This window comes from Euprymna scolopes, chromosome 15 (assembly GCF_053919585.1).
Source record: "Euprymna scolopes isolate OS-2025 chromosome 15, ASM5391958v1, whole genome shotgun sequence".
NCBI lineage: Eukaryota > Metazoa > Mollusca > Cephalopoda > Sepiida > Sepiolidae > Euprymna > Euprymna scolopes.
The window spans coordinates 110,943,943-110,962,913 of record NC_136496.1 but is presented as its reverse complement, the minus strand read 5'-3'; the positions used below and the strand labels follow the sequence as shown (position 1 = coordinate 110,962,913).

Sequence of the window (18,971 nt, the reverse complement as noted above, 5' to 3'; positions counted from 1 at the left end):
GAAGAAGAAACCACACAGGCCAAATTCACTTTCCATTCTTCTGCGATCGATCTGGAAGGTGAATAAAAAAACTATAGAACCAATTTCTTGTCTAGGAGTGAAATGAATCTTAGTCCCCAAAAACAGGTACCAGTCTCCCTCCCAGACGAGATGTTTCAGATGGACCAACAAGACGCAGAAGGTATGTTGAAAATGCATGTCACACACACAACAACATTAACTCTGATAAGATAATCAAACATTCAATCCTTTATGATACGACAACGTAACAAACACTCAATTTGGTGCTCCTGTAGTAGAATGTACCCCGTCTCTAGATGAACCACTAAGACTCTTCCTAAGATGAACAACAATACAGAATATACGTCATCTTAATACCACCAGTATATAATACCCACATATAAGACCTTGGTCAATGTAGGGGCAACCCTTCATACCAATTGTCACTATCCAGCTCCCCTACTCCCCGGGGAGCTGGTCCCCATTTCCCCTTCACTCCTCATTAAAAATCGGCCTTGTGCCTAATTTGCTCGGAGGGGGGAGCAAATAAATACCCTTTTCTTAGCCTTTTGGCCAAGATCAAAGTGTAGTATCTGTTCTTACTACATGCTGTACTTAGGTTTGTAACTTTGTGATATAAAGTGGGCGATCACTTTTCTGTATTAATTTAATATAAAATGATCACCCACTTAACAACCAGTTAGTCTCAAAGCCATTCAAGTCATTCTCCAGATCATTCAAGTTGTTTTTGAAGGATTCCAGTTATTTTTTGAGCATTCAAGTCATTCTTAAGGTCATTCAATTCATCTTTAAGTTCATTAAAGTTATTCTAAGTCATTTACTTTTTATTTATTTAAGTCATTTCAGCCCATTTTTCGGTCATTTTAGTTTATCTTTAAGAATTTCATGTCAATCCTACATTCACGCATTCATTCATTACACGAGAGCACGCGACTAATGGCTATCGGCCTTGTTTTTGTGAAAGTTTGGCAAAGGGGGGACCATAGATTAGAGTTCAGTCAAGCACTTGCTATATATGATACTAGCAGGGGTGCCCTGCATTGCCCATTGCCCGGGTGCTTGGAGAAAAAAAAAGTGGTAGTAGGAAAGCAGGCTTGAACCCGCGATGCGAAGGCGGAAAAGAAAGTGAAAGAAAAGTTGACATCTTACCGATACGCTACGACGCAAGAGAAAGTGAAAAGCATTCAAATTTATCGATGTCAATCAAAAATCAGTGCCCAATGAATAGCAATTGTCCGATATAAAGGGTTTCCCCCCCACATTGATTAAAGCTAATTGCTTTCTGGACGTCCCTGGCAGGAAAGCTAGGTGACCTACTTTGCTCCGATTAGCTTCGCTTTATTTATACGAAAAAAAAAACACAAACACAAGAAAGGACGGAATTTTTTAAAAGTCGATCAAAATAGATGTAGATATTATAATCTAGGGAGTATATAAATTATAGATATTATAATGTAGGAAGTATGAGGAAAGTTCTAAATAAATATAACCTTGTCGAGAAGTCTGACGAAAAATACCTTTCTTGGCCATACAAAAACGTGCACGGCCGTTTTGCCATTTATATATATAGATGATATTTAAAACACTAACTTTAATGAACTAAAGCAAATATTATTTCAAGCATGACTGATGGAGCCTTTTATAGAGATGATTGGATACATTAAAAAATAAATTAAATACAAAAATCAACACAACTATTAGTACGTAAGTTAATTCACATTTGATATATAAAATAGTCAATCTACTAAATTTTTGTCATTAATATGAGGTACCTTCAATAAGTTTCCAGACTTTTTTTGTATAGGCACTTTTATTGATAGTACATGCATGAAACTTTGAAGTAATCTCCTCCAGTTGCAATGCACTTGTACCATTCCAACAACTTCTGGAAAGCCCCATGGAAGTTGTCTTGTGTGAGCCTGCCAATGACCCTTGCACAGCCTCTTTCATCAACTCAATTGTCTCATAACGACAACCTCTAACGTTTTCCTTGAGCTTAGGGGATAAGTCACAGGGAGCAAGGTCTGGACTATAGGGAGGGTGAAGAACTGTCTTAATGCCCATTTTGGTCAGGACGTCTTTCTTTCTGATCTCCTCTGAACACTCTTGGACAAACTTTGCACAAATCGTCCATATCTTCAGTTCCTCACAAATAATTGTGTTTACAGTTCACACACTGACATCAAACTGTGCACATATTGTCTCTATAGACATAAGCTAGTTCCTATCCATGAAATTTTTTATTTGGGCAATCAACTCTGGTGTTTTGACTTCCTTACTCCTCTCATCATCCCTCACAAACTTTCTTGAGTCTCTTATGCCACTCAAAAACTGATGCTCGATTCATGCAAGATGGTTCAAAAGCAGTATGGAGCATTTCATACGTTTCTGTGACATTTTTTCTAAGTTTAAAACAGAATTTTATTGCATATCATCCGTCTAAAGTATCCTCACGTTCAGATTGCACTTTTGAAATTCACCACCTGTGACAATCAGGCTTTAGTAGAATGTATTCCAATATTTGATTCTAATTAGTCAGTTCTTTTGTCAGATCGTTAAGAACAATAACATTTAATTTAATTCCTTCCAGAAAATACATTGAGTCACAATTATATTTATACGAGGTCATAAAGGGGGGGGGCATAATTGTGTATTCGTCAATAGATAGAGTAGCCTTTAGACCTTGATAAGTGGTAACACCCTAACAAAAAAAAAAAAAAAAAAAAAAATCCCTGGCTCTGAGGTGGGCAACAGCAAAACATTTTTAACATAGGTTTCCCATGCAGTCTGATCTTCTCATACCCACCATCTCTTATTATACTAAATCTGAGTTAACATTTATTTATATATCCCAATCACACACACGACATGCAGAAATATTTCTTAGTTTTGGGATTGAGTTATATCCTAAAAATTCCATTTTAATTTGTCTTTTAATTAACCCATCTCTTGCTAAGTAACCACCATTCAGTATATGTAGATTGATGCCCATCCTCTTATATATCAAGTGTCTAACAGTCTCGCTTCTATAACTCTGTTTATTAAGAGAGAAACTTTCTATAAAACTAAAATGGATATGTTGTAGTATAGTTAACTAAACAAAAACGTGGTCAAAAGCAAACATGCAATAAAGAAATGTTACCAAAGGCAATATAAGTTACTCTTTTACCTACCTAGTAAGTTTTTGTTTTAACTTATTTCAAAGTAGTTTTTATTAAAAAAAAAATGTGTCCGCTCTGTTCCAATTTAAACAAAAAAAACAAAAACAAAATATAACTGCCATAAGCATTAAAAATAAAAAAAACTTTTTTCTGTTTTCAAAACGAAAACAGAAAAATCAGCTTCATTTTTTATTCTAAGTTTATCAATTTAAAATTATTTTCAAGTTTTTCAAATTTGATTTCCAAACAATACTATTTTGTTGTTTTAACGCTTTTAGTACACATGTACTAAAAGCGTTAAAAAACAAAATATACTAAGTACATGCGTTTCTGTTATCATTGTATTTATAACTTCTTACTTGTACTTAAGGTAGAATTGTGTTTTTTAGTGGTAAAATATATATATATATAACAAATAAAAAAATACTTGTGCACTTATGCTCCCATGCTGAAATAATATCATTATTTAGAAACCCATTCTTAACATCGAGAAGGAAGGGTGTTTTGTTAACTATTCTGTACTTTCACCTAACAATTAAATAAAAAAGATATTGTGAAACTTGAATTTATTTTTAACTCATTGTCAAGATCATTTTTTTTAATCTGAAAAACAAACCCGTTTTTTTTTTTAATTGAGGATATCTAAATAATAATAATAATAATAATAATAATAATAATAATAATAATAAGTGGTTTAATAAAGAATTTCATTGCGATGCATTTTGTAAATTTTTACCTTGTTTCCACCTTAACATAAAATGACTACCTTTAAAGGTTTTCGGGTATGCTGAAAACGAATATAGCATTTAAAAATTCCGCAAATAAGTAGCTTCCCGGATATTAAGCAATATAATTTCTTATGGTATTACTGGTGACCATCTTGGTATGTGCGTTTGCGCATAGTTTCTTGGGGTTGCGTTTGCACATAGTTTCTCGGGGTTATGTTTGCACGCTCGCATGTACCAAGATGGCCACCAGCGATAACATAAGAAAAGACATTGCTTAATATCCGGAAAACTACTTATTTGCAGAAAATTTAAATGCGATATTCGTTTTCAGCATACCCTAAAACCTTTACAAGTAATCATTTTAAATATTAAGGTGGAAACAAGGTGAAAAAATTACTGTTATATTTCTTTGTTTACATAGTTGAATTTTCAGTAAAACAACAGAATAGAAATGACAAAAATTACCATTAACTGGTGAATGTATAGTTGTTGCTTATCAGGATACCTGGTATCCTGGTACTGTGAAAGCTACATCAAGGATTCATGTAGAGTACGATTTATGGTTGCATCTCAGAAGATAGGAGTATATTTTGGGCCAGATAGAGAGGATTTACAAAACTGAAAATTAGACTGGCCCCAAAATGCATAAGTTCTGGTCGACTATGGGAATTTCCATCTTTTACAGAAATCCAAAATCTATATGAAACATTTTCTTTGATTTATTTCTGAGATTAATTCATATCTACTCCATTTTTTTTTCTTTGAGGGGAGTAGTACATAACAGTCATGAATGCTCTTTAGGCATTCAATGGCTACACCCAAGATTAAGCTCCCCTTTAGTGAGGAGGCAGGTTAATAACCACTCTCAATAAAGCTGTATTTAAATACCACTATAATACTTAGTTTTGTTCATGAATAGACACCCACTGTATGATACTATGTGCCAGTTAAAAAAAAAAAAAATTGAAATTTGTACATCTTAATTTATAATTCATGACTTATGGTAAAGAGATACATCAAATTTAACTGCATAATCAGAAAGAGCACACAATTTTACAGAAGAGTACCAAGTTTCATGAGAATAGCTTGAAAAATAAATAAATGGTGGCGAAATTACCGAATTTCTTGAAATTCGGAGGTCCAGTTCCCTTTTTCTAAAGAAAAATGTCCACGGAAAAGCATACATTTTGACACTTAAAATTCTCATAACTTTTGAACTAGTGATGGTATTTGCATAATTCTAACGGGTTTTAAGCATCTTTTACATGAAAAATTCAATTTGTAATGCTAATACTCATGAATGTGTAGTGACATGCAAATGTTTATGCAAAACAAATAAAAAGTGTATATAAGACATAATCACGTTGATTCACTGGTTTTCGCCAGATTACCGAAGTTAAGCAACAACAACCTGGCCAGTATCAAATGGGTGACCATTTGGGAAGGCTAGATGCTGTCTGTACCATGCAAAGACGTAGAAATTTACAGGTTGATATCTGGAGACATGTTTAATTCACTGGGAGAGATGCAACCCCAGTCTTCGTTAAGACATGCTTCTAGAAGGAAAATCTGATGTAAAACCTGAGGTCTACTATCTGCTCCGTCCTGTGGCAGCCATTACAGATTAGCAGTTGTGCCAACAAGTGTGGTTAGTTCTGCACAAAGCCTTCACTATTATAAACAAATCGTCTGTGTGGATTTCCAAGCAACTCAGTTGTGGTGGAGCTCATATGGGAGGGTCCATCATATATGTACCTATTTACTATGCCTCCCCACGGGACAGAGTTAGACACCAGGGTCGTTTTTTAACGTGGAGAAAAGGTACAAAAATAAAAATTGTCTCAGTCGTGAAGGATTTCTCCTCCACCGAAAGAGAACAAGAAATGGAAGTGCAGGAAGAACAGATACTACACTTTGATCTTGACCAAAAAGGCCAAGAAAGTAAGAGTGTTAGGGTTATGGATAAATAGAAAAAGATATGAAAGATCATTTTTTTTTCTCTCTTCCTAATTCAATTTCATTCTTTTCTTCCTCTCTTTTATGAGTCTTTCATTACATTAGCTTTTTTTATTCTTTCTCACATTCTCCATCTGTTTTAATATCACGCTCTTTCCTCTCTACACCCAACCATGCCCATAGCACAAAGTGCTTTTGTTTCTCTTTCCTTTTAAAGCATCTTTTGTCTTCCCCTACCACCCACTCTGCATTTGTACAGTTTATCTAACTTTTTCTACTTTTGTCCCCCACCGCACCCAACCAACCATTCCCTTCACCAGCAGTTATGCCCTAGAGTGGAGGGGGGGCATGTCTGGTATTCTACCCTCCACCCCACTTCCCCATCCTGACCTCTTACGCCACCCCCCTCCCACAGTCCTGTATCAGTTTCCAAAAGATGTGTCACCAGATGTGTCAGTCAAAGTCTGTCCATTACCTTCCCATCCGCAAGACTTCTTCCTCATCATTACAGAATAATGAGTGTACCCCCCCACCCCGTCAAAAAAAAAAAAAAAAAAAAAATCCATACGCACAAAACAATAAAAAAGAAAGAAAAGAAACTGATGGAGTTTTCACAATTACACTCAGTAATATTTTTTGTTGTGGCTCATCAACCATTTTCAGGTTATTTCATGATGATTCCAGTAATTCTGGAAGCAGTTTTTATATTTTCAAATATTCATTCATGGTGTTTGGTTTGGTTGTTTTGACCCCCCCCTCACATATCAACCCTTTTTGGTTTATTTCATGCGGACTCAATTTGAGAAAACGTTTTTATCTTTGAGTTATTTATATTTTTAAATATTTAGTTATGGTGTTTAATTTTTGTTTTCTAGAGAAAATTGTTTTTCGTTTTCAGCTTTGCAGAAAATGATTGAGCTTTGTAAGAGAGAGAAAAAAAAAACAAAAAAAAAAACAGTATTTGGTGCATTTTAGGTGAGGAAGCCAGTAGCACCGGATCAGTATTTAGTACTTCACTACAATCAAAATACCGGGGGGGGGGGGAAGGTGGCTTCTTTGAAATTGGCAAAATTTTGGAACAGATCCTCCAATAGTCATAGAATCTCGATGAGCCGTTCCCCTTAAGTAATCAAATTTACCGAATTTTCACTATTAACGATTACTATGATATTGTCCCATTGACTACTGTACACTCTTTTAACCCTTATCCTCAAGTGGTCTCTGGGCCTTGATAAGTGGTGACTCCTATGTAAAAAAAAAAAAAATCTTGGTGCATTTCAAGACAATTATTTAGTAATAATACCATAAAGAAAAGAAAGAAGAGATGTTGTGAGTTTGTCTCTGCTTTATTGTTATTTATTTATTTTTTTTTTTTTACACAGTGATCACCACTTATCAAGGCCTGGAAGCCACTCAGGGATAAGGGTTATTGCAAGTACATTACGTTAGTGTGGAGATTTGATGAAGTGTTTAATTAAGGGGGCGGTTCATTAGGAATTTGTTAACATTGGACTTGAAGACATCCAAGTTGTAGTCCGGAGGGAAGCAGGCAGACAGAACAGAGTTCCACAGGCGTGCAGTTCTAAGAAAGAAGCTTTGTTCATGGAATCCGCGTTTTGATTTAGGCACAGATATAGAGTGGGGGAAATTTTTTACAGTGGATTCAGCTAGACGGGTGTTTTTCGTGAAAGATTGGCGAGGGGGGACCAGAGATTGGAGTTCAGACGAGCACCTGCCATGGAAATAACGATAAAACAAGGAAAGGCTCGCAACGTCTCTCCTGTGGGAGAGAGGTTGCAGGGTAGAGAAAAGGGCATCGCCCACTAAGCCACGAAGTCTATTTTGTACTCTGTCAAGGCAGGATAGGCTGTTTTTAGCAGCTCCTGCCCAGATATGGCAACAGTATTCCATCCTTGGACGTACTTGGCTTTTATATAGATAGAGAATTGCATCATTAGTGAGATATCTTCTGGAACGGTAGAAGGATCTCACCATCTTTCCAGCGACCTTCGCAACAGACTTGATGTATGTGTTCCATTTAAGATCAGGAGTAAAGGTCAAACCCAGAAGCTTATCAAAACATGGGGCCTCCCCTAGATGAGAGCCATCCATTTCAATTGATGCCAGATGGGGATCAGAGCATTTATGATGTAGAGATAGGAGCTTGGTCTTAGATGCATTAAAGGTAACCAGCCACCTCTTTCCCCACTGTACCACGTGCTCAAGATCAGAGGAGAGAGAATCAGAGAGAACATTATCATTTACGGCCTTTGATGTGTTGCCATAGATAGTCGTGTCATCAGCATATATGTCAACAAAAGATTTTAGTATGTGTTTTGGGAGATCATTGATGTAGATCAGGAAGAGAGATGGGCCCAGTATGGACCCCTGAGGGACTCCAGCATTAATACTGTGGGCCTCTGATTTCTGCCCATCAACCACTACTCTTATGAGCCTATCAGAGAGAAATGATTTAATGATAGAGAAAACATTTCCAGTTATACCGTAGCTGGAAATCTTGTGTAGTAGGCCTTTATGCCAAACCTTATCGAAGGCTTTTGATATGTCGAGAGCAATTGCCCTAGAAATGAAGCCTTTGTCGAGAGATTCGCTAATCCTATGAGATATAACCGTTAGCATATCTGCTGTAGATCTAGCAGAGCGGAAACCATATTGTGTGTCGCTAAGAAGGTTATTTCTGCTGAGGTGGTTGACTACTTCTCTATTTATTATGGATTCCAGCAACTTACTCATGACACACAGGAGACTTATTGGTCTGTACTAAGAGGGAGATGACTTATCACCTGAATTCTTAAATACAAGGCATACTGATGAGGTTTTCCAGGGTGTTGGGAAGCACTTCTCCTTAAGGCAACGCTTAAACAGTTTGGTAAGTAGGGGGGCAAGTCCTGGTTGTAATTTTTTTAACACCATAATTGGAATACCGTCAGGACCTGTTGCTTTACTGGAGTCAAGGTTCTTGATTAGCTTGGCGACCTCACGCACAGATATTTGTATGTTGCATAGCGTGTTGTCTGTTATAGGAGGGAATACGGGGAGTTGATGGCCTTCGTCACACAGGGTAGAATTTGCCGCAAAGTTCTTGACAAATAGTTTGGCCTTGTCGGATGCTGTCGAGATGACCTCTGGTCCATTGATAATGGTTGAGATAGAATGCACGTTTCTGTTCTGGGTTCTATTTGCTATTTGCCAGAACTGGTGGGAACCAAGCCGCTGCTAAGCTACTTTGGATTTAATGGATTGAGCATATAGTTCTCTTGCATTTTTTATTACTCTTTTACAGTGGTTGCTGGCGGTCCTGAAAGCAGCTTTAGTTTCAGTGCATCTATTACGTTGGTAGCTATGGAAAAAGTGATTTCTGTGTGCGATGGCAGCAGCACATTCAGGGGAGAACCATGGCTGGCTGTTAGGTTTTTGTTGGAATTTTTTGGATGGTATGAATTGGTCTATGCCTACAAGTAACCATTCGGTCAGGTTTGATACTATAGAGGACACATCCTTTTTAAACATGGAATGGAGAGGTAGATCAGATATGAATGTACGGAAGCTATCCCAGTCCGCCATAGAGTATTGGTATACAGTACAGTGGAGAGGTACGTCTGTAGATTTGTTATATTTCATTTTTATCTTAACTGATACAACGCAGTGGTCGAAGGATCCCAGAGGAGATAGAACGGAACATGAGTATAGCTCAGGGGAAGTGGATAGAAAAAGGTCTAGAAGGCTTGCGTACTGACCGGTAGTATCGGGCACACGGGTGGGCTCCCGAACAGTTTGAGTGAGGCCCATAGACAATGGCAAAATCATGACAGAACCTCCCCTCATCATCAGTCTTATTTGAGTGGGTCAGCCATTCCACATTATGGACATTGAAGTCACCGCAAATGTGAATGTTAGCTGAGGGATGAGCAGACAGGATGTGGTCAATTTTCTCTGATATACTCTTAAAGACAGTAACTCTGCTGTTGTGGGGAGCGATAGAGGGCAAATATAAATGCGATGGTGTAAGCAAGTGCAACCCGGAAGCACATATAAGGTAGATTAGGGTCTTCTCTGGAGATATCCTTGCCATATGGGAAGCCAGCTCCTTTCTGCAGAATTGCACGCCTGTGGAACTCTCTTCCATTTGCCTGCTTTCCAGCTGACTACAATTTGATTGTCTTCAAGTCCAACGTAAAGAAGTTTTTGATTAACTGTCTCTCTAAGTAATCCAATTTACAAAATCTCCACTACTTATGATTACTTCGCTATAATCCAATAACTAATGTATACCCATTTAACCCTTATCCTCGAGTGGCATGTGGGCCTTGATAAGTGGAGGACTCCTTTGCAAAAAAAAAAAAAAAAAAAAAAAAAAAAAAAAAAAAAATTTCAGAGGGCGAATCTTTGTCTCATTTAAGGGTTCTTGATAAAGTATAGAAACCTATATGTAATTTGATTGGCTTTTACCTTATCTTTCACAGACATGATGTTGCTAGTCTCAGTCTTTTTCTACATGTGCTATCATGTCAGGTGTTCTTAAGAATTATCTGATCTGTTTCTCCGTTTTCTTTGTTCTACCCATTTAACTCGTCGATATTGTCTTCATCGATTTGCTGTTTTAATACTTCATAATACAACTTTCGATTCCAATGACTTCTTTCCAAAAACAATAAGCTTGTGGAACTCTTTGATTATTTTCCTGCTACCTATAGCCTTTGTTTTTTGTTTCAAGATTAAGATTAATAAGAATTCATCTCTTTGCGATAATCATTTTTTGTTCTTGTTAGCTTCTTACATCAAGTGGCTTCACGGCTTGTCTGGAGTCATTTCCATGATTTTTTCTTTTTTTAAATCTTATTTTATTTTCAACTTTGGCTTGCTATCACTTTGAAAATCAAGTCTTTTTTGTGCTCGGAGAAAGATTTCTAAGTAAAAAAAGAAAAAAAGTGATTCTGTAAAAGCGAATGTTCAACAATATTTTTAAGTTTGTATCATTCGAGCGACTGTTCTCAATCTCGAGTGATATTCTAACATTTCAGACCTTCAGGTGTATCCTGTTGAACTCTGGAAGCTTTCTGTCGAACTTGAGAATTTGTTTAGAAATTCTAACAGAACCCTGTATTTAGTCCATGGGAATAGCATGCTTTCAAATAATTCGCACTGAGGATTGAACCTTCAACTTCCAGAAGAACGTCACTTAAAACTGTATTTTACTTATTACTTCATCCGTTATGCCCCGGTACATGGACAAAATACACATGAAGGTTGGATTTTACGTTGTAAGAAGAACACTCAAGATGAGAACAGTAGTCCAAATAGTACAAATTATCAACCCTCATCTCAAAAATTCAGAAACATAATATGTTTAAGGTCTGTTCGAGGAACAGAGATGTAAGTAGCCAAGTGGAAAAAAAGCTGAAATTGAGATGAATTTGTGCGTGTGTCTGGAGAGGGGGACAAAAAAAAAAAAAAATAAATAAAACAAAAAAACAAACAAACAAAAAGCAAAAAACAAAAACAATTTCTTAAAAAACTAATAGTTCAACTAAAAAAAGAAAAAAGTCAAAATTAAAAGATGTTGAATGTGCATGCGGGGATAAGTAAACAGGAAATCATTAAAACAAAAACCATCTAAATCCCCTACCCACCTCATGAATTGTTTGAGGTGTTAGCTTTCACGGTAAAAATCAATATTTTCAGTTTTCAGAGAAAACTTTCATAAGAGGGAAAAGGAAGGCAAGATGGAATGATTAAGAAAAAAAGAAAGAACAATCTAGGAAAGAGAAAGAAAGATAAATAAAACCCAGCCAAATAGTAACGAAAAAATAAGAATGTAACGCAATTTGACAGAAATCGGCCTTTTCTTAAATCACTCCAGACAAAACATGATGTCACTTGGTGTAAGGCGCCCCCCCCCCAAAAAAAAACAAAAACACTACTTCAAAGTCAAAAAGTAGCCAACGATAAGTGTTTGATAGATAAGAATCTGACCCCAAAACAGCATTCTTCACTCACGGAATGCGAGGACTAAAAGAACAAAACAAAAGAAGCGAAAATTATGAAATGGTTACTTGTTCGATCCAATGAAATGTGATCAGGAAGTGGGTGATCATTTAATATTATATAATAAAGCGAACCCTCGCTTTGATGTTTGAAATACTTTAAAAGAATTTGCGTGTATTTTCATGCTGTTTACATTTAATTGCATGAAAAATTAGAATCCTACTTTTATTTTTGTTGACAGGATGCAAGGGATAAAAGGTAAACATGGCTACTTAGTATAAACAAACAAAAAAAAAAATAATAAATAAAAATAAATAAAGATAATCACACCATAATTTTTTTTTTTCAATAGATGTTATTCTCTTTCTGTCAAACATTTACCCCGGTTTATTTGCCCTATGAGAGTAAGGAAAATCTTGGATCTTCTCTACTTTAGATTTCAATTTTACCTCATCGGATTTACCAGTCTTGGATTTACATCTGAATATTACCAAATATGAATTTCAATATACGGATCTTCATTGACTTCCCCTACCTATTTGATATTCTAAAACTTTTTGTTGATATAGCTACTTCCATTTGCTATGCAATTTCAAAAACTTTTTCGTTTTATGCAAATATATTAGTATTCATATTTTGCAGTTTCATTTTATGCTTGAAATAGCATTTCATCATTATATTGTGCTATTATCTTTCCTCTGATGAGAAGAAGGCATTCTTTGAAACTCCAGCAGACTTTTGCTGTATCACAGCTGTTCAGTGCGGCTAGACTAGCACGCATTCAGATCGAACTTACAACCATCAAGTTGATAGTCGACAGCTCTACCCTTTTCCCATGTCTATTTATATAAGCATTTGATCGCAAGTGCTCAGTTATTATTATTATTATTATTATTATTATTTAATTTACAACCAAAGAGCTTTGCGTTAAGCTGAATTAAGCATCAGGCGAAATCGTTTAATACTCAAGAAGAGGAGTGGGTTATAAAGTAGTCATCCACAGACTGTTTCGCTGTATCAAAGTTCTTAAAGATAATACTAGATACTCCTAAGGGAGTTTACTTTTCTAAATCTCTAAAGTTTGGACCAGTTTTTTTTTTTTTTTTTATTATTGCATTTTTTTTTACTGTACTTAATTTGTATAAATTTCTATATGTCTATTTTGCTTCCCTATTTTTATATATGCCCCAGGTGCCCCACATGTCCAATCTTTTTTCTATCTTGTCACCCTTTATTTCTAATATCCTTATATCAGATTTTTTTTTTGTGTGTACAAACCTACCCTTTTTTATCCTCTACTGATGAGAAGCAAGACTCTCCCCTCTGGTGATGATGTAAAAAAAAGTTTTACTAAACTTTGAATTCTCATCCTTTCGTTCTTTTAATTAACGTTTTTTAACGGGCCAAAATACGCAGGATAAAAAAACAAAACAAAAACAGCTTGGAATCTGTTTTGGAGGGAATTAATTCTACAAAAATACAAAATAGGTGCGACAGTCAAACCGACAATCTCTCCCGAATTAGGGAGTCTGTTTTTGTAGTACATAAAGCTAAACAGAAAAGTTTGTTTTGAATAAGTATGTACCCCCACTCCCCACATAAGTGATAGTGCATTCTTTACCTGTGGGCGCTGGCTTTTTAATTCCCACCTTTGTGTCACAATCTTCTTGTGGTGGGAGGGAATAAGTAGTACCCCCCCCCCCAGTAAAACACACACACACACACACACACACACACACAAATAACGCTCTCCAAGTTATCGTTAAAGCTTTATTTCTTTTGTTTTTTTAATTATTTAATTTTACTGAAATGTAAGCAAACAATATAATTCAACATTTACAGTAATTCTTTACCAGCTTATAACTGTAGTTAGATTAGAAACACGAAGTCCTTAATGAGTTACCCACGCCCCACGAGGGCAGAGTTAGCCACAAGGTCTTTTTTTTTTAATACAGGTTTTAATACTAGTTTCCAAAAATGAGGGAGGGCGGCGCAATTTTATAGACGCACCCGTCTTCAATTGAGTGTATATTTATTTATTTATTTATTTATTTAAAAAAATCTTTTTGTATGGTTTGGGGGAAAAATTCATTAACCCTACTTGCGGGTCAGCGTATTGTCACCTTGGATTTTGAATTAGTGGTAAATGAAATACCCCCCCCCTTCCCCAGGTATCACACTTTGAAATATTTATTTGCACAAATATATATAATACATTTGGAACAAATTAGGAACAAGATCATTCAAAAGTGTGGGTAAAATGATAGTATCTTTCGTCACAATTACTAAAAATATCTAATCTTAAACTTGTGATTTCAGTCACCACAATACCACATTTACTCCACAGGGGAAGCGTTCTATTTAAAATATTCCGAAATGGTTGAAAGATTGGTAAAACTATACAAACACCGTGACAGCGAATTAACCCTACCCCTAACCCCTAACCCTAAACCTAACCCTAACGCTGTCACGGTGTTTGTATAATAATACCGAAAGATTTACTGTTCATAAATTATTATGCATATACACACAATAATTTAACTGGAATAAAGTGGGGAGTGTGGAGAAAAAAAAAAAAAGTCCCAGCCCAAAGGTTAGACACAAAATCAGTTTTATATTTGATGGGAGAAGTCCATCTCCCTCTAGGGGAGGCATTTTGTAAGGTGACAAATTTAGTCTAGATTTAACCTGTCGGCAATCTCTCAGTCAGGGCGATCGACAAGAAACCATCATCTCCCGTGGATGATCGCTCCCAGAGACCGGACAGAAGCGTGGCTACCGAGCTCGGTGGCCGTGACAGAAGTATACTTCACATTTAAAAACAAGCGGGCAAAAAAAGCCCATGTTAGGTAAGTATGATTGCACATTTATGTTTAAACCATTCAAATACTTGTCTTTTCAGGAAAAGTGGGGTTTTGATGTGAAGGCTATTCAGCTCCGACGAAAGGGGCAATTTAGACGAGACAAAAATAACATTTGCGTGCTTCTACAGAATTAGAACCGAATCAAAGAGATTTTTGCCTAACTGAACCAAAAACCTTAGGCTAGAGTTAGTTTAAAAAAATAGTTAGGTTCAAATTCTGTAGAAATATCTGGTACTTAATATCAAAATTGCTTTAGTCTAGAAGGATTTCCTCATCTCTGACAGAGGACAGAACAGCTAATAGTAAGTATTTATTTACTTCCTCATAAAAACAAAATGTGACACAAGGTTGTTTTTAATAAGGGAGAAAACCAGCTCCCCTGGAAGTAAGGAACAATAAAAAGGTGCTCTGAACTAATATCTCATCTTGATCGTAATATTCACATTTGTTTCGGCCGATTTATTCTTACAAAGGCCGAAACGTGAACATAAAAACCAAGATGAAAACAGTAGTTCGAAATAATTCAAATTGTCAATCCTCATCTAAAAAAAATCCAAAACACGCACATGGGATTTTCAAGTTTTATATCAGGTTTTGTTTATTAAATTATCAGGTGAAAGTACAGAATAGGTATAAAATACTCTCCTCCCCATGTTAAGAAATGGTTCCTATCCTATATAATATTATTATTTTAGCACGTTCCGTATTTCTGATAGAAGTACTGACAACAAAATGCAGCAGTTTAGGCTTCGAGATGTAAACTTTAAGTCAGAAAAAAGTTTTATTTTTTAAAAATAGAATCTTAATTTCAGCTTTAACATTTAAAACTTAATTTCAAGTTGAAAGAAAAGCGATGAATTAAGTGACAATCTGATTTGCTTAAAACTTACATTTGGCCGTCACGTCGCTGGCAAGTTTCATATCGGGATGGAAGATCCAATAGCAGTTTTTATAAACCATCCCCATGGCTTCTTGCTCCTTCGTTTGTAAGGTTAGGCCATCCTGGTCAAAACAGATCTCCCATAGTCCCAAACGCACCAGATTCGTATCTATCTCATCGAATTTCTCCAACCAGTACGGACTTCCGAAACCAATCACATAAATCGTTAAAGAGAGCAGTAAAAGTGACAGTCCGATAGACAGCCAACATTTCTCGGACGCCATTATTTTAGTCGACAGAGGTTACTTCCTTGTTAGCCGGTGTCTGCTCACGATCTGTCCCTCATGTAAAGAAGCTCCGCACAACTGGATATCAAATAATAAAACTAATGTGCGTTCCAATCCCATTCGTGTTTCTCTAATTGATATCTGTTTCGCTGTTCCCGATCCCTTTGTAATGGTATCGATTGTTTTGTTTAAAAAGCGCTAGGAATTGTCTTTTAGCTTTTAACGTCTTACTCATCTCCCTCCCCTCATAAGATGACGCAAATCGATTTTTAAATGAGGCTCCACGTGAAAGATACACTGAATTCATAAAGGTTACCAAGAGTGAGTTGTTCAAAATAAATAAATAAATAAATAAATAAATAAAATCCATTAAACTACTTATGTACCCCTCAAAGTGCATGAACATTAAGTGGATACACACACACACACACACACACACACACACACACACACATGACTAACAATCTATATAAATAAAACAGATGTATGCATGTGTCTGTAAATATTTAACCGATAAACTCTTAAACTACTGATCACATAACACTGAAATTAACCGGAAATAGTAATCATACACCAAGGATGGTTTATAACAAATAAAATCTTTGTTTGGATGGATGAATAACACAATAATGTGTGTCAGCAAATTCGAAAACAAAATGCTTAATTTCAACTTGCCGACATATTTTTATTACTTTTGCGCATGTGCAAATTAATTCGTCGCTTGAATTGGTTTAATTAAACATTTATTTATCTATCTGTTGATAGCTCAAACGGTAACGAATCGAGCTAGAGTGCTACTGCTACATGCTTTGATTTCGATTTTAGCTGATGGTACTTAAGTCATTATAAAAAAACCCTTTTGAAATCAATACTATATATTAGGTACAATATAATATTCAATAGAGAATTGGCTTTGTAATAATAAATAAGAAATCTGCATGAATTAAAATATATTTCAGCATAATTTATGACAAGGCAAGGTCGGGCCCATCCTCACTAGTACCTAAATAGATTATTTTAAAGGAAAGATATTGCTTGGAAATTAGTCAAGAACAATTTATTTTGCTTTACTAAGCCATTTGTGAATTATTTGTGTTAAACAAGATCTAAGCATTTAAAGTTGTTGTAAATTAAAGAGCTTGGATGTCATATTAAATCAGATTTGTTACACATGTAGGTCATAAATGAGTAATTTTTTTCTTGGTATTCATCAATTATCAAGGCATGGAGTCCACTCTAGGATAAGGGTTAAATGTTAGATAGATGGAAAGACAACAAATTCAATCATGGTGGAGCTTGGGTAAGGCTAAGCTATCTAAAAGGACGGCGCAATAGGAATTTATTCACACTAGATTTGGAAACTACGATACATTTCTCACACAAAAAGTTGTTGAGATGATTGAAAAAGTGGTAGTCGGTAGGTGATAGGTCTGGAGAGTATGATGGATGAAGCAGAGCTTCATAGCCCAATTCGTTCAACTTGCAGGGTCGGTTTAGTAATGTGTGATCAGGCATTGTTGTGGAGGGAAATTGAACCTTTTCTGTTGACTAATACTGGGTGTTGCTGTCAAAGTTTCTGATGCATTTCATCCATTTGTTGACAGTACTTTTCTGCCATAATGGTTTCACCTGCATTCAAAAAACTGTAATCGATGAGACCAGTCGCAGATTACAAAATGACCTTCTTTTGGTGCAACTTTGGGAGTGTCGTAGAGCTCTGTTGGTGTCTAATCACTGAGCTGAGCATCGCTGGTTGTTGTAAAGAACCCCACTTTTCATTGCAAGTCACAATCTGATCATTCTTCTTGCAAAAAAAAAAAGAGAAGATGACATTTCACAATGGCGTCTCTTTTGGTTGTCATATAATTCATGAGGCACCCATTTATCAATTTTTTTCATTTTTCCAATTTCTCTCAAGTGGTTGGAAATCATCATATACCTTACATATAATTCAGAAGCAAGTTCTTGAACAGTTGTGCATGGATTGGCTTCAACTAAAGCTCTTAATTGATCGTGGTCAACATCCAATGGCTGACCACTTTGCTCATCATCTCCAAGATTCATCACCGCTATAAAATTTGTTAAACAACCATTGTGCTGTTCGTTCAGTAGTGGTTCCTGGGCTGAACACTTCATTGATATGGTGAGCTGTTTCAGCCACTTTTTGGCCTAGCTTGAATTTAAATAAGAAAATTGTACAAATTTGCTTTTTTTCCATCTTGTATTCAATATTCTGAAAAGAAGACATAATTGTATTAAAACGATTGCAATTTAAACGATTAGAGAGAACGTAAAACGATCTTTAAAATGATATATAAAGTAAAGGTATTATAACGAAAATGTATTTGAAAATACATCATTTGAAATCAAAATTTAAAATTCTGCACCTTCCTCTCAACCTAATATATATATATATATATATATATATATATATATATATATATATATATATTTATTATTCTTTATGCAAATACAGTCATATCTTGCTACGATGTGCACACCATTTCAATCATAATTGATCTCATCAGGCAAGAAGATTTAAAAATTGAAAAATTGAAAAGTGGTTCAAGACCATTTTCAATATAGTCTTGAACCCTATATACAATTTTAGCCTATGTAATCTCTCTTCCTCGTAAATAAACTTTATCTTTCCATTAAAATCTTCAAAATAGTGTCCCCATGCAATTTGTCGAGTTAAACAAAAGATGAACGATTATGAAGGGTCATGGCCACACATAGGAAAGTGATGCTTGGGGAAGTAAGACCAGCAACTGCGCAACATATGTTTTATTGATTTGCCCCTTGTTGTCTTGAGACTCTACCTGTATGTCGCTCATCTTAAAACCAAGGTAGAAAAAAAAAAAAAAAAAAGAAGTAATCAGAAACAGATATTGGTCTCTCCTTCCATAAATAATCTTTCTCTAAATAAAACCTTGGAATGCCAACAAGTCTCTATTGTTTTTCTAGATTTGTTTTGATCTTAACAGACGATCACAATCACGAGAGGTCATGGCTCACGTATGGAAAAGTGATAATTGGAGAAATAAGATTAGAATAAGAGCTAAGTA

At 35.6% G+C, this 18,971-nt stretch overlaps 1 protein-coding gene and 1 pseudogene across 1 annotated transcript in view; one reads left to right on the top strand and one right to left on the bottom strand.

The window, feature by feature from the left end:
• Positions 1-15,945, bottom strand: part of LOC145294066 (uncharacterized) — a 35,442-nt gene extending 19,497 nt beyond the window's left edge. The window contains exon 1 of the mRNA XM_080141067.1: positions 15,627-15,945. Within this exon, the coding sequence (XP_079997193.1) occupies positions 15,627-15,900 (274 nt within the window). The 5' untranslated portion in view covers positions 15,901-15,945. The remainder of the gene's footprint in view (positions 1-15,626) is intronic.
• Positions 553-690, top strand: LOC145294334 (U2 spliceosomal RNA; annotated as a pseudogene).
• Positions 15,946-18,971: the final 3,026 nt, after the last annotated feature.